At 31.9% G+C, this 12,343-nt stretch overlaps 2 protein-coding genes across 2 annotated transcripts; both read left to right on the forward strand.

The window, feature by feature from the left end:
• Positions 1–216: 216 nt before the first annotated feature.
• Positions 217–10,631, forward strand: LOC124534000 (WD repeat-containing protein 75). The gene is made up of 11 exons (XM_047109607.1): positions 217–451; positions 529–736; positions 1,188–1,468; positions 1,907–2,097; positions 2,489–2,653; positions 3,228–3,415; positions 3,621–4,388; positions 4,644–4,785; positions 6,097–6,239; positions 7,001–7,186; positions 10,312–10,631. Exons 1-11 carry the CDS (start codon positions 345–347, stop codon positions 10,603–10,605), a joined length of 2,673 nt encoding a protein of 890 aa, XP_046965563.1. The 5' UTR covers positions 217–344; the 3' UTR covers positions 10,606–10,631.
• A 290-nt stretch (positions 10,632–10,921) lies between these two features.
• Positions 10,922–12,297, forward strand: LOC124534002. Its single transcript, XM_047109610.1, has 2 exons — positions 10,922–11,239; positions 11,351–12,297. Exons 1-2 carry the CDS (start codon positions 10,939–10,941, stop codon positions 12,295–12,297), a joined length of 1,248 nt encoding a protein of 415 aa, XP_046965566.1. The 5' UTR covers positions 10,922–10,938.
• The last annotated feature ends 46 nt before the right edge of the window (positions 12,298–12,343 follow it).

The raw sequence follows: 12,343 nt of genomic DNA on the forward strand, positions 1-12,343 counted from the left end.
GCCATAACTTAAATTTTTTGTTATATGTTTGAAGATATAATTTATATATTTAAAATTAATTATAATATCAAAATTATTTTCACTGACTATGAAATTTTACGTAAATATCACCTCAATATTATATATCTCGCCAATAACATAAAACTTTGATCTTTCCTTTTAATAGACTACTTTTAATTCAGATCGCATCCTTAAATCTGTCAAGTGTCAGTACAGACCAGTGACAGCTGAAGTGTATAATTTGTGTTTTGTTGAGGTTATATCATGTGTTAAATATTTACGATTACAAAACACGAAGTTTTCATTTAAATTTATTTTATACTAAGCTATTACTATAATTAAAAATGGTTGTCAAAAGAAATAGTGATCAAATTTCCAACAGATACGTATTTAATAGAAAAGCTGGACGTAGTATAATTGAACGTAGACCAGTTTTTTCACCGGATGGAGAGTATGTACATGTTACACCTGCACAACATTTTTTTATTAGTGAATTTTATCTATTTCCAATAATGGATAACTTTTCAGATCTGTTGCAATAATAGTAGAAAACTTAGTTCGCGTGTACAGCATACAAACAGGAGATTGTGTACGCACACTTGAAACCGAAGTATCTATAAATGAATTAGTAGCTGTGCAATTCCCAGAAGACGAAGACTACAACTTGTATGGGTGCTCTGATGATGGGAATGTCACAACGTGGAGCTGGGAACAAGGTGCAGTTCTTCGAAAAACAGTAAGTTTAATATGTCGTGAACTGTTGAGTCACTATTATATACCATAATCAGATTATAACTTTTTTTTGATAGATTTTGAGTAGTCATTAATTCAAAGCAGTTCTTTTAGTTTTTTACAAAGAATTTTTGAAACAGACTTGATTAAAAAGAAACTTTGAAAATTGTTCATGTTTATTATTATTGATACACATATAGTAGTTGTAGCTATATAAATATTAATGTATGCATGGGTTCAATTTATTTATTTAAATTTACCCTAACTGTTAGTGGCATAAAATATTTGTCTATATTGAATTGGAATAATGGGCATCTCCTCGCACAGGTTTTATAAATGTAAAAAAACGAAATATGGTCATGCTCTAGCTACTTTACACAATCTAGTTAATTTAATCTGATTAAATTAGTAATATACTTTGTTTGTTTAAATTGTAATTATTTGTTTTGTTTCAGAAACTTCAAATACCAGAGAACACAAAAATAATTACATTCAATTTAGCAGACAGTAATGAATGTTTTATAATTGCCGTCAATGAAAATAAAAAATTACACCTTGGATCATACTCGGTTAAAGATGGAAGCTTAATATATGAGTACAAAAATCTTAAGATCAAATATCATGACATTATATGTGTATCTCTTGGTTGGTGTAATAATGACAGATTTGCAGCTATTACTAATGGAACCATGATGCTTTTTATTCAGAATTTAAACCAGCCTCATTTAAAAGTGGAGTGAGTTGAATTTACATGATATATTCTAACTTAGAAATATTGTGTGCTTGATTTAGACATATTGATGCGACTACTTAGCTGTTTGTAGTACTGACAGATCAGCAACCACTAGTGAAATTGTGATTAAAAATAATCAATTATCAATTGCAATCTAAAGTAATAATTCCTTCTTTTATGTTCTCTTTTTATACTACCTACAACAAATGCGCGTAAGGATTTGCAATGTATATAATTAAAGTAAAAAAATATGCACTGTTTGTTTTATAGGACAAGGAAATAGATTGAATGTTTATATGTCTCAGTAAAAAAAAAGTATCTAAAAATAAAATTCTTATTTTACCTATTCAAAGTCAGGACATTCAACTAATGATACATATTTTTCTTTTATAGACATGGTTAAACATTATTAACAAAATTATATGTATTTGTTCTACACAGGCTGACAAATAGCAATAAGTTTCGAATATTATCTGTGGCAGCTCACCACAAAGAGAGCACAGTTGCAATAACAGATGCTATTGGCAGAGTAACTATTATCAGAGGCAATTTGTATAACTACAAATCCATAGCTAGGGAAGTGTTACATTGGCATTTTTTACCACCACTGGCAGTATGCTTCTCTGTTCAAGGTAGATATAATAATATTTCAATAAAATACATTTATTTAAATTCTGTTTTTTTTTTTGGCAGTAAGGTTTATGTATTTGTCTTGAAATCTTTACAATACTGTTTCTAATTATTTGTCAATATTAGGACAATAATTTTTAAATTAATTAAAGTGTATATATAATAATACAATACCAATTATAGCCATTGCTGCATTTAATTGAAAATGGAATAAATTGTTACATATGTTAAAGTAAAAATCGTGTTAGTCTTATTCAAAGTTGATGCTTTGAAATGACTTTGATTTGATTGAATTAGAGACTTTATGCCTCGTAAACAATTATCATCTAAAAGCATTTCTCATGTTGTTATTTTATTGATGTTGTACATCCTTGTTATTATTATTACTTCCAGGAAATTATCTAATCTCGGGTGGCATGGAAAATGTCTTAGTAAAGTGGACCTTAGGCCATTTACAAAACAAAACAAATGAGAAGACATTCATTCCTAGATTGCCGGGCATGATAAGATTCATTGCAACAAACAATGCTCACATTGCAATTACACTGTCTAATAATTGTAAGTATGTTTAAAATAAATTTATCATTGAATACAGAATATTCAGCCTTAATTTTTTAAATGGCAACATTAACTGTTTGTCAGTAAATCTTAATTTTTCATTAAAATTACATGTATCTTAATGTTAATTAAGATACATGTAATTTTATATCATTAAAATATTGATGGTTAAGATAACTAAGCTATGTATTGCAGATAGTTTTCTGTCACACTATCAAGTTTAACTATTAAGTTTTTTTTAGCCATTTATATGTTTTTGATTTCATTTATTCAGGTTTAGTGAGAAACCTATCAAATTAGTGTCTCTTTCATACATAGTAAAAATTTATTTAAAGTTTATGATAAGATGTATCATGTAAATCATTTTCATGTCATATAATTTTAATTCATTTTAACAATCTATAATTAAACTAAACATCATAGTAAATTCAATAAAAATATTTCAAATTTAATTTTATTCTTATGGCAACACTGTTTCACATATTATATTATATATGTATATCAGTATCAATTTTTTCCAGTAGGCTTTTAAAAACAAGTTTTAAATGTACGTAATATTAATGAAACATTACAGCGGTCATCATAGCCAATGCTCAGATGCGCGTTGTGTCGACAATACTTGAGTGCGGGGGTTTGTCGCCGGTCTGCAAGGCGCTCGGAGCCGCCCTCGTGTACCATAGACCACTGTCCGCACTACTCATGCCGGGCAGGACTGGACATTTGCAATTGTATTCAACAACTACTGACAAAGTACTATATAATGTAAGTTTAGCAATGAGACGAGAAATCATTTAATATGGTTTTTCGACTTTCAGTAAATTAATCCAGTTTTTTATTACTTTAAAATTTTTCAATAATACTACACTCTGTCGATAGATAAATATTCAGTAATATCTCTGATAGCTCCATTTTCGATTTTTTTTTAAATTCTTACTTAAAATGATTCTTTTTTAACAACGCCTTACAGATTGACATAACGGCAATGAATAAAATTCCATCAGAGAGACAGAACCTGCTACCCTTAGAAACAGAAGTGACATGTGCTGCTATTAGTGCGAATGGATCTTGGCTGGTGACGTCAGAGTATAGGAACGATGGGATAAATTACCCAGAAGAGAAATTGAAATTCTGGGCTGCACAAGCAAATAACACTTCACCGTTCAAACTCAATACTTGCGTCAACCTTTCACACGGTGGATGCAATGTTGTATCCTTGGCGCTTAACCATAAAGGCGAACTTTGCGTATCATCAGGAACTGACCAAAAATTCAGAATATGGAAACGTGACGACACCTCACAACAGCATCGAAAAAAAGTATTCTGGGGCTGTCTCACTGCCTGCTACTACTCATCGGGCATAACCCACTTCCTCTCCGATCCGGTTCTGAATAATTTCAAGAGTGGGGAAATACTGACGCCCGGGAAAGTCGAAAATTTACCATACATGAAAGAAATTAATCGTAAGAATGACATTTTGAAGAGAATCATCAATATTCACAAGGAACACGATTTTGTGGACACGAGCGTTGTCGATAGGTATATTGTGAAGGACGACGAGTTCGCTATGGGCGGTGTTGCCATATCGCAGGACGGTTCCCTGATAGCCGCCTGGTTCGGTTGTAAATTGACCTTGTGGGATTCTCACCTGTGTAACTTGAGGACAACGCTTTCACATCCTGCCCTTCGTCCCAAAGGGATTCATGTTCAGTTTGGAAACAACGACGCTGCACATTATGTATGTATTGCAAAGTTAATTAATTAATTTAGAATTTTATCAAAATGACTTAAAGCTTATTATTGAAGTTATTATAGCTAATGAAAGGGTTTTCTATGACTATGCTACTGAAAGGAGTTTTTACTGCTTAATGTAAAAATTAGAAAATTCTTTCATACTGAATAACTTGAATCTTTGCTAATAGCACATGTCAATTTAGATTTTTAAAAACATTCACTGCATAAAATACATTAACATATAAAATTATAATTTTAGTTGGTGTGCACTACCGAAAACTGCGTAGCTGTATGGAGTCTCCTGTCATTAACAATCAAATGGATGGTTCAAATAAAAACTACTTGCTTAGTATCAGATCCTTTTTCTAATAAAATGGCTATGGTCACCACAAACAATGATGGTAAGAATATTGTAATTATCTTTTAAAGTTTTTTTTTCTAGTAAATTACGTGCCGTACGTACGTAACTGCCTTCTGCCTGGGGGGTGATGGGGTAGGATATATTGAACTGTAAGAAAGGTTAAAAAATTTCAAATGAACCATTGTCAAAATTAGCATGACATTGAGAAGCTTTTTTCTCGTACATACATTTAAATTTTTTATGTTACGGCCTTAGACTTGTGTAACAAGAAAGTTGCTATATTCTACGAGTTTGAGCTATCTGCGACTACAAGCTCTTTCGTTTTTCCGTGAAAAACATATTGTTTCCTTATCGATCTGTTCATAAAGAACCACAACCCAACCAAATCCAACCAAACTTAAACCAAATTGAGTGATTCGTGACATTTTTTTAAATTTTTTTATGCTTGATTTCGTGTGCAATGAATACCCTAAAATTTAGTTCCATTTTTTTATATTAGAAGAAATTGAAAGAAGATTAAAACATATTATTTTAAATTGTTATTTTTACGATAAGATTATAAAAAAACCCGCGTTCCTTACCGTAGTCGTATCTGACAAGTAACATTCGCTATTCCAACTGGTAGCAACAAGCAACATTAACCTCATACCCTCTCGTAAAATGCTTGCATCTGACAACAAACTCTAACAACGCTCCCTCATTGGTCGACTCGAATACGCACTTCCTCGGCTGCCTGTTACACACTTCCGTCCCTATTTACAAAATCACATGGATTGCGAAAGTGATAGGAAAAATGTTTTACGTCAAAAATATTTCTATGTAGCATTAATATACAACGACATGTTAGGTTTTCAAAATAGGCGATATACTATTTTTAGGTTCAGAGTTGAATATAAAGAAAAAAATAAAAAATATATACGAGTACCCTACGTAATTACATTTATTTATTCTTACTTGAAACAAAAATAACTTACTCTTATAAATTATCACTTCATTTACACTTCAAATGACATATATTCATATAAAGACTAATTACAACGATAAAGCGCTTTTACGAACAATGAACGCACTTCCTACTTGCCGCAACGACCACCGAAATCACAATGAATCGATGGCGGTAGTGCAGCTCATTTTATAGTAAAACAAAACATATATCTTATACGATATATTTATTCTCCTTGCTATAATATTGAACTCGCAACTAGTATGCTACTATGCCGGAAATCGAAACAATTGACGTATGCTTGAGAAATAGTGTCAAAACTAAAAGTTCGACGTAAATCGAAACGAAGTAAGTCGAGGACTACTGTACCGTGTATCAATTAATTAATCCCCTGTTTATTATTTACAGTGTATGTATTTAGCCCTCACTCTTCGACTCCGTTGTTAATCCAGAAGCGTTTGTTGAATCCGGACACCGGTGTATTCAAGCAGTGTGTATTCGGAACGTCCGTAGGTGAAGATGTCAGACTTTACGTCATGAGAAATGATTCGGTAAGTGTGTTTGAGACTATGTATGATAATCGTTGAATTGTCTATTTTATTTTCAAATAGCTTCCTCTTTAGTACTAGATGTCATTAGTAATTTTTAAATTTTTAAATTAAGATTTGGTTATCTATAGTCATTCAATACCGTGTTTTAATTTAATTGTTTTATTTCACTAAATTCAACATTACTTTAATAATGTTACTATTATTATTGATCTACTATTATTGTATTAATAAGACCTTTTATACCCTACTCCTGTTGAAAGAATAAAGATAAACAAGGGTTAGATTAAGGTACTCCATGCTATTTGCAAATATGTCAACACTACACAAAGCCCTTGATTAATATAATTTTATATGACATTTGAGTTAATTACTTATATCTTCATTTTACTAACAAAATTCCGATAGTAACGGCATCGCCGCCACGAAAAACTACACTATTATAAACGGCATTAATTATCAAGATATAGCCCGTAATACTATAGGAATTTTCTTTAGCCGGATCAAAAACATGAAAATAATTTTGACGTCATACAATCTTCAAATGTCATAATGTACTAATCTAATACTATAATTGTATAAGATTTTTCAGATAGATAATAGATAAGAAGAATTCTTTACTGGAAATAATTTTCTTAAAAACCGCTTAACTACTGTAAACTTAAAACTGACGAATAATTGTTTTGAATACATAATATTTAATTGAGGAGAATACCCAGGGTCAATTTCAGGCTTGTAGTCAATTGTAAATGATTGTACAATAGGAAATATACTGCCTTGAGCCGGAGAAGTCTGAGGAGGGTCAACTGGAGGCAATATCGCAGCGCAGACTCCCGCCCTCCGCCTTCCACGCGCTTCTCGCGCACAGACAAGATGACGTGGCACAGAACACACACACAAACGTCACACAAACACAAGACGACGCACTCGGAAACAACGCTATATCACAGGTAAATATATTATATATAAAAGTAAAGTAAAGTAACAGCCTGTAAATTTCCCACTGCTGGGCTAAAGGCCTCCTTTCCCTTTAAGGAGAAGGTTTGGAACACATCCATACATATCCACCACGCTGTTCCAATGCGGGTTGGTGGAATACACATGTGGCAGAATTTCTATGAAATTTGTCACATGCAGGTTTCCTCACGATGTTTTCCTTCACCGCTGAGCACGAGATGAATTATAAAGACTAAATAAGCACATGAATCAGCGGTGCTTGCCTGGGTTTGAACCCGCAATCATCGGTTAAGATGCACGCGCTCCAACCACTGGGCCATCTCGGCTTCATATATATTCATTATCAAATACTACAAATAATTTAAAGTTGAAATGTCATTCGAAATTGTGAATTTTCAAAATATACTGTGCATACGATTTTTTTGTTGATGTAGAAACAAATTCTGAAGGAAAAAACCCTGACAAAATCTGTATATCGATAAGCAATATGACATCGTAGGCTGCTATAAGGCATTTACGCACTGCATTTGATCCTCAGATACCTGACATTTCGATTTACTATTTAATGGACTTTAATTTGTTGAGCAATACTATGTCACCCTCTCGGACTAATTAAATGCTTAATAGTTTTGACTCTGACCAAATAAGTGTTATACTTTAGTTTGAGACAAGGGTTTGTGTAAGCCTGTTAACAAAGTGGGAATACTCACTGTTGCGTCGCAATATATTTACAATAATATTATGTATATTCACAGTAACATTGATCACTTTGATAAAATCAGTGATAATCATTGTATGTGCACTAGGAGTAAGGATAAGCTTATAACGCCAAGTTTCCGACTCCGCAAAGTCAACAAATCCTTCTTGGGGCAAGGTATCCGTTTCTATAATAAAATTCCGCAGACATTTTTAACTTTGCCGTTTAGTAAATTCAAATCGTTTGTAAAAATACATTGGTAGTAAAAGCATATTATTCGATACAAGATTTTATAGTTGAAAAAAAAGCGTGGAGTTAATACCTGTTGACTTCCAAGCAGGATATATTAATTTAAATAATTGTATTTAATTAACATGACTTTGTATTTTTTAAATGTTGAAAAAGAGTAACTACTGTGTTTCTTGCCGGTTCTTCTCGGTAGAATCTACTTTCCGAACCGGCAAGCTTAACTTAATTGTAAAATGACTATTCAAAAGTGCTTGTAAAAGCCTACTTGAATAAAGTTTATTTTGATTGGTGCCTGGCTGTTTATGTTCCGGCTATAAGGGTCAATTTGCCAGTATAACTATAGGCCCAAGATACATAACATCTTAATTCCAAATATTGGTAGCACATTGGCGAAATAAGTGATGGTTAATACAATACCCATGTGTATTGATGGTGACTGGTGATGACCATTTAGGTGAACTATTTGCTAATCTGCCTACGAAGATGTCTCTTATCAAGTTTTAAAATGTTCAACCGTAAAAGAACAGGAATAAAGCATTATACCCCAAAATCTTTTTTAAAAATCTAAGTCAGGGTTGCTCGCAGAACTATGAACAAAAATATGTATACTTTTAAAAGAGAGGTTGCTCGCAGAACTATGAACAAAAATATGTAATTATACTTTTAGAAAAAGAGAAATACTTTATTCAAATAGGAACGAGAAATTTCAAATGGATTTTTTAAATGTAAAATTGATGACAAAAATGTTATACATTTCCACTATTAACCAACATACGTTAATTTAAAGTTAATGAACCTATCTAGACACCTGTAAAGGTTACAGTTTAGTATAATAAGACACGACTTAGATTTAGCATCGGCAAAATTCGTAAAACCGATCACATCCGAATTAATTACGCTATCCCAAATTATCAATATTCATTTCTTATGTAAAAAAAAAAGGAGAGCACATCAGGATTGTTAGTTAAATATGAGACAACATCACATACATTACTCTGATCCCAATATAAGTAGCTTAAGCACTTGTGTTATGGAAAATCAGAAGTAACGATGGTACCACAAACATTTGGGTCTGGGACCCAAGACAACATAGAAAACTAATGATAGTCAACATTGACTCGGCCGGGAATCGAACCCGGGACCTCGGAGTGGCGTACCCATGAAAACCGGTGTACACACCACTCAACCACGGTGGTCGTCTGGTCGTGAATATGATCTTTACACAAACGTTTAAAGATCTTGTAATATCGTATGACCTAAGATATTCGTCAATTTGACACGTCAATTTACATGTATTAGCTGTCTCAGGTTGAACTGACGCAAGAATCTATAGCGACGAATAGTGTCGAATGGCACGATAGGGAGTAATCGGTTTTATAAAATTGTCGATGCTTCATCCTAAGTTGTGTCGTACTATATATATACATATATACCTTTTTGCCTTCTATTTGGATGTTCTTCTTTTTGCTGTTAAAATTGGCAATAAATTTAAAATAATAAATTTTCGAAACAAATGAATGTAAAATAAGTTTTGGTCAAAAAAATAAACATCTAATGAGATCCAGTTTAAATCAGAAAATAGAATATATCATATGTCATCAAGTCGGTGAAATCGAGACAACAAGCGTTTGCAAGCAATTGTAATCACGAGTTCCCGTTGTGACAATACCAGTATCTTGTATCAGAGTCAACACAGTCATGTTGCACGATTACTTCATAAATCTTGTATGAACGAGGATTACTCCATATCAAACACGCAATATTTATTTTATATCACAGTGATGATTTATTTTTATTTAAATTATATAATATATATATTTTTTTTAAGTTACAAAATATATGGATATTTCACGTATATTAATTTCCAAATTATAATATTGTAGTTTATTAAATAAACAATATTTATTTGAAAAATATATTTTAATAAAGTTTATCAAACTTTTGTTTTACACATATAATTAATGGCCTCAGTCAAACTTTTTATATCAAGGTCTCTTTAGCAAGAGATAATAAAATAAAATTAAATTTGAAATTAAAAAAACATTAAGTTTCAAAATGAAAAAATATTGTCCCAATATATTTCGACATTTTAGAATGATACTAAATTCATAGACAATAAATTAATAGAAAGGATATAATAAATTTAGGTAAAATACGTTAAAATTGTTACAGTTTCTGTCAGCCGCACCTCACATGATACCTCCAGTGAGTCTATTGTGCCCTCTATTCCTCCAACACATTTCTGGCTACAAAGAAATCGAAGAAGGTGAAGAAGAAGACGCCATCATGGAAGTCGATCCGCAGAGCAGTGATGAAGAAGACACGGAAGTAAAATCGAGTCACACGCCAAAAGCCGTGCAACTCTGGGTACCCAATTACGAAGAAGTTAAGGAAAAACGCTTGAAAAAAATACTTAAAGAACCTTTATTAGACTTACATTCAACGTCTTCGTTGTTTGGTTTATGATTTAAAAAATAAAATATTAAGTTTTTCTTGAAAGTTTTATTCAATATTAACCCACACACAATACACTAATATAATTTTTTAATTTATTGTAATATCCTATACGTTCTAAATAAATAAATAACAATTTTCTATGCAAATAAAGTTATCGTTTACGTTTAATCGAAGCGACATCAAGAATTTTCGCAAATTAAAATTTTATTGCTTAACAGAATAAGGTTAAGTTTTGCACACAGCTCATTCTCGTTTATATAATGTTTAACAAAACACTATTACAAGATGTACTCAACTCAGATATTAAATTATACTCGATGAAGTGAACTAGTTCGATTTAAAATGGATTTGTTGAATTTAAATGATATAACATCAATAATTAAACAATCGAATCTATCCGAAGTTAATATTTTAAGTTGGAATATTGAGGATTATTCCGATCAACTTGTTGGTTATCTGGGAGAACATTTAAGCTTAACGGTTCGTATTGAATACAAAGGAGATATCAAAGAGGTGATTTATTTTATTAAATGTATTCCAAGACTGGACGAATGGAAGGCTAATTATTTAAGAGAAACGAAATTCTTTAACAAGGAATATGCTATGTTAAACAGTCTCTTCAAAATGTTTCGTGAGTCCGATGGTAAGTACGTACAAGTTGACTAAATTTTTTAAATTAAATACTTTCAACTGAACTAGCCATTTGAGGTAATTCAGTACGTAAAAGACTATTTAAATTACTTCTACGTTTTAGGTTTAAATAAGTGGCGACCTAAGCTATTGCATATTAAAGAAGAGCTGTTTGTATTTGAAGATGTAACCCAAAGTGGATATACGATGCCGGATAATCTAAATACTTTAAATTATGAAGAATTAAAGGCAACGGTGACAGCTTTGGCGAAATTTCACGCTCAGTCGTACATTTATGAAGAGAGAAAGAGTCGGGAGTTAAAACGACCTTACAGAATTTGGGAAGATTACAGCGAGTATTTATGTGAACCAAGTAAAGGTCAATCTTGGCGCGACACTGGGATGCAGGCGGCTATAGATTTTTTGAAAGTATTCTCAGAATATAAGTCGAAACCAAATTTTACGGAACTAATCGAAGATATAGTACCCAAGCTTTTTATGTCTGCCGACAAACTAATGAAACCAAGTTCGAAAATAAGAAACGTAGTCATTCACCGCGACATTTGGTCGAATAACATCTTTCTAAAAAAATTAGAGAATAACAAGATGCACGCACTTCTGATTGATTATCAAACCGTTCTTTACAGTCCTCCTATGGTCGATTTATCATCTCTTGTATATTTCAATACCACAAAGTCATTCAGAAGTAATTACATTAAGAGAATAATAGAGCATTACTATGACGAGCTTAATAAAGAATTAAAATTGGAAAATATAGACATGTCAGTTGTGAACATTGCAAATATAGAAGGATTATACGAAGAAAGCCTTACATTTGGTATGACACAAGCAGCATTAATAGTTCCTATAATAGCTATGACAAATGAAAGGAGAAAACAATATTTCACGGACCCTAAGTCATGTTATAGAATAAACTGCGTGAGTCGTAGTCAGGAATTTATAGAACTTGCTAAAGAAAACATCGAATACCAGAGGCGTGTAATCGAACTCTTAGACGAAATAGTAGAAAGATTTGTGTACCCATCTACAACTACCAATAGTTTTAAATAGAATAGTGGGAATTTACATAATTTATCTTATCATCTATTTAAATTTT

The sequence above is a fragment of the Vanessa cardui genome, chromosome 12 (assembly GCF_905220365.1).
Source record: "Vanessa cardui chromosome 12, ilVanCard2.1, whole genome shotgun sequence".
Classification (NCBI taxonomy): Eukaryota; Metazoa; Arthropoda; class Insecta; order Lepidoptera; family Nymphalidae; genus Vanessa; species Vanessa cardui.

What these genes read in the sequence shown, in the direction of transcription:
- LOC124534002 (XM_047109610.1), top strand. Translation starts at nt 10,939, where the DNA reads ATGGATTTGTTGAATTTAAATGATATAACATCAATAATTAAACAATCG. An exon ending in AATGTTTCGTGAGTCCGATG is followed by an intron (nt 11,240 to 11,350) that starts GTAAGTACGTAC and finishes TCTACGTTTTAG; the next exon opens with GTTTAAATAAGTGGCGACCT.
- LOC124534000 (XM_047109607.1), top strand. Translation starts at nt 345, where the DNA reads ATGGTTGTCAAAAGAAATAGTGATCAAATTTCCAACAGATACGTATTT. An exon ending in GTGCAGTTCTTCGAAAAACA is followed by an intron (nt 737 to 1,187) that starts GTAAGTTTAATA and finishes GTTTTGTTTCAG; the next exon opens with AAACTTCAAATACCAGAGAA. An exon ending in GGTCACCACAAACAATGATG is followed by an intron (nt 4,786 to 6,096) that starts GTAAGAATATTG and finishes TATTATTTACAG; the next exon opens with TGTATGTATTTAGCCCTCAC.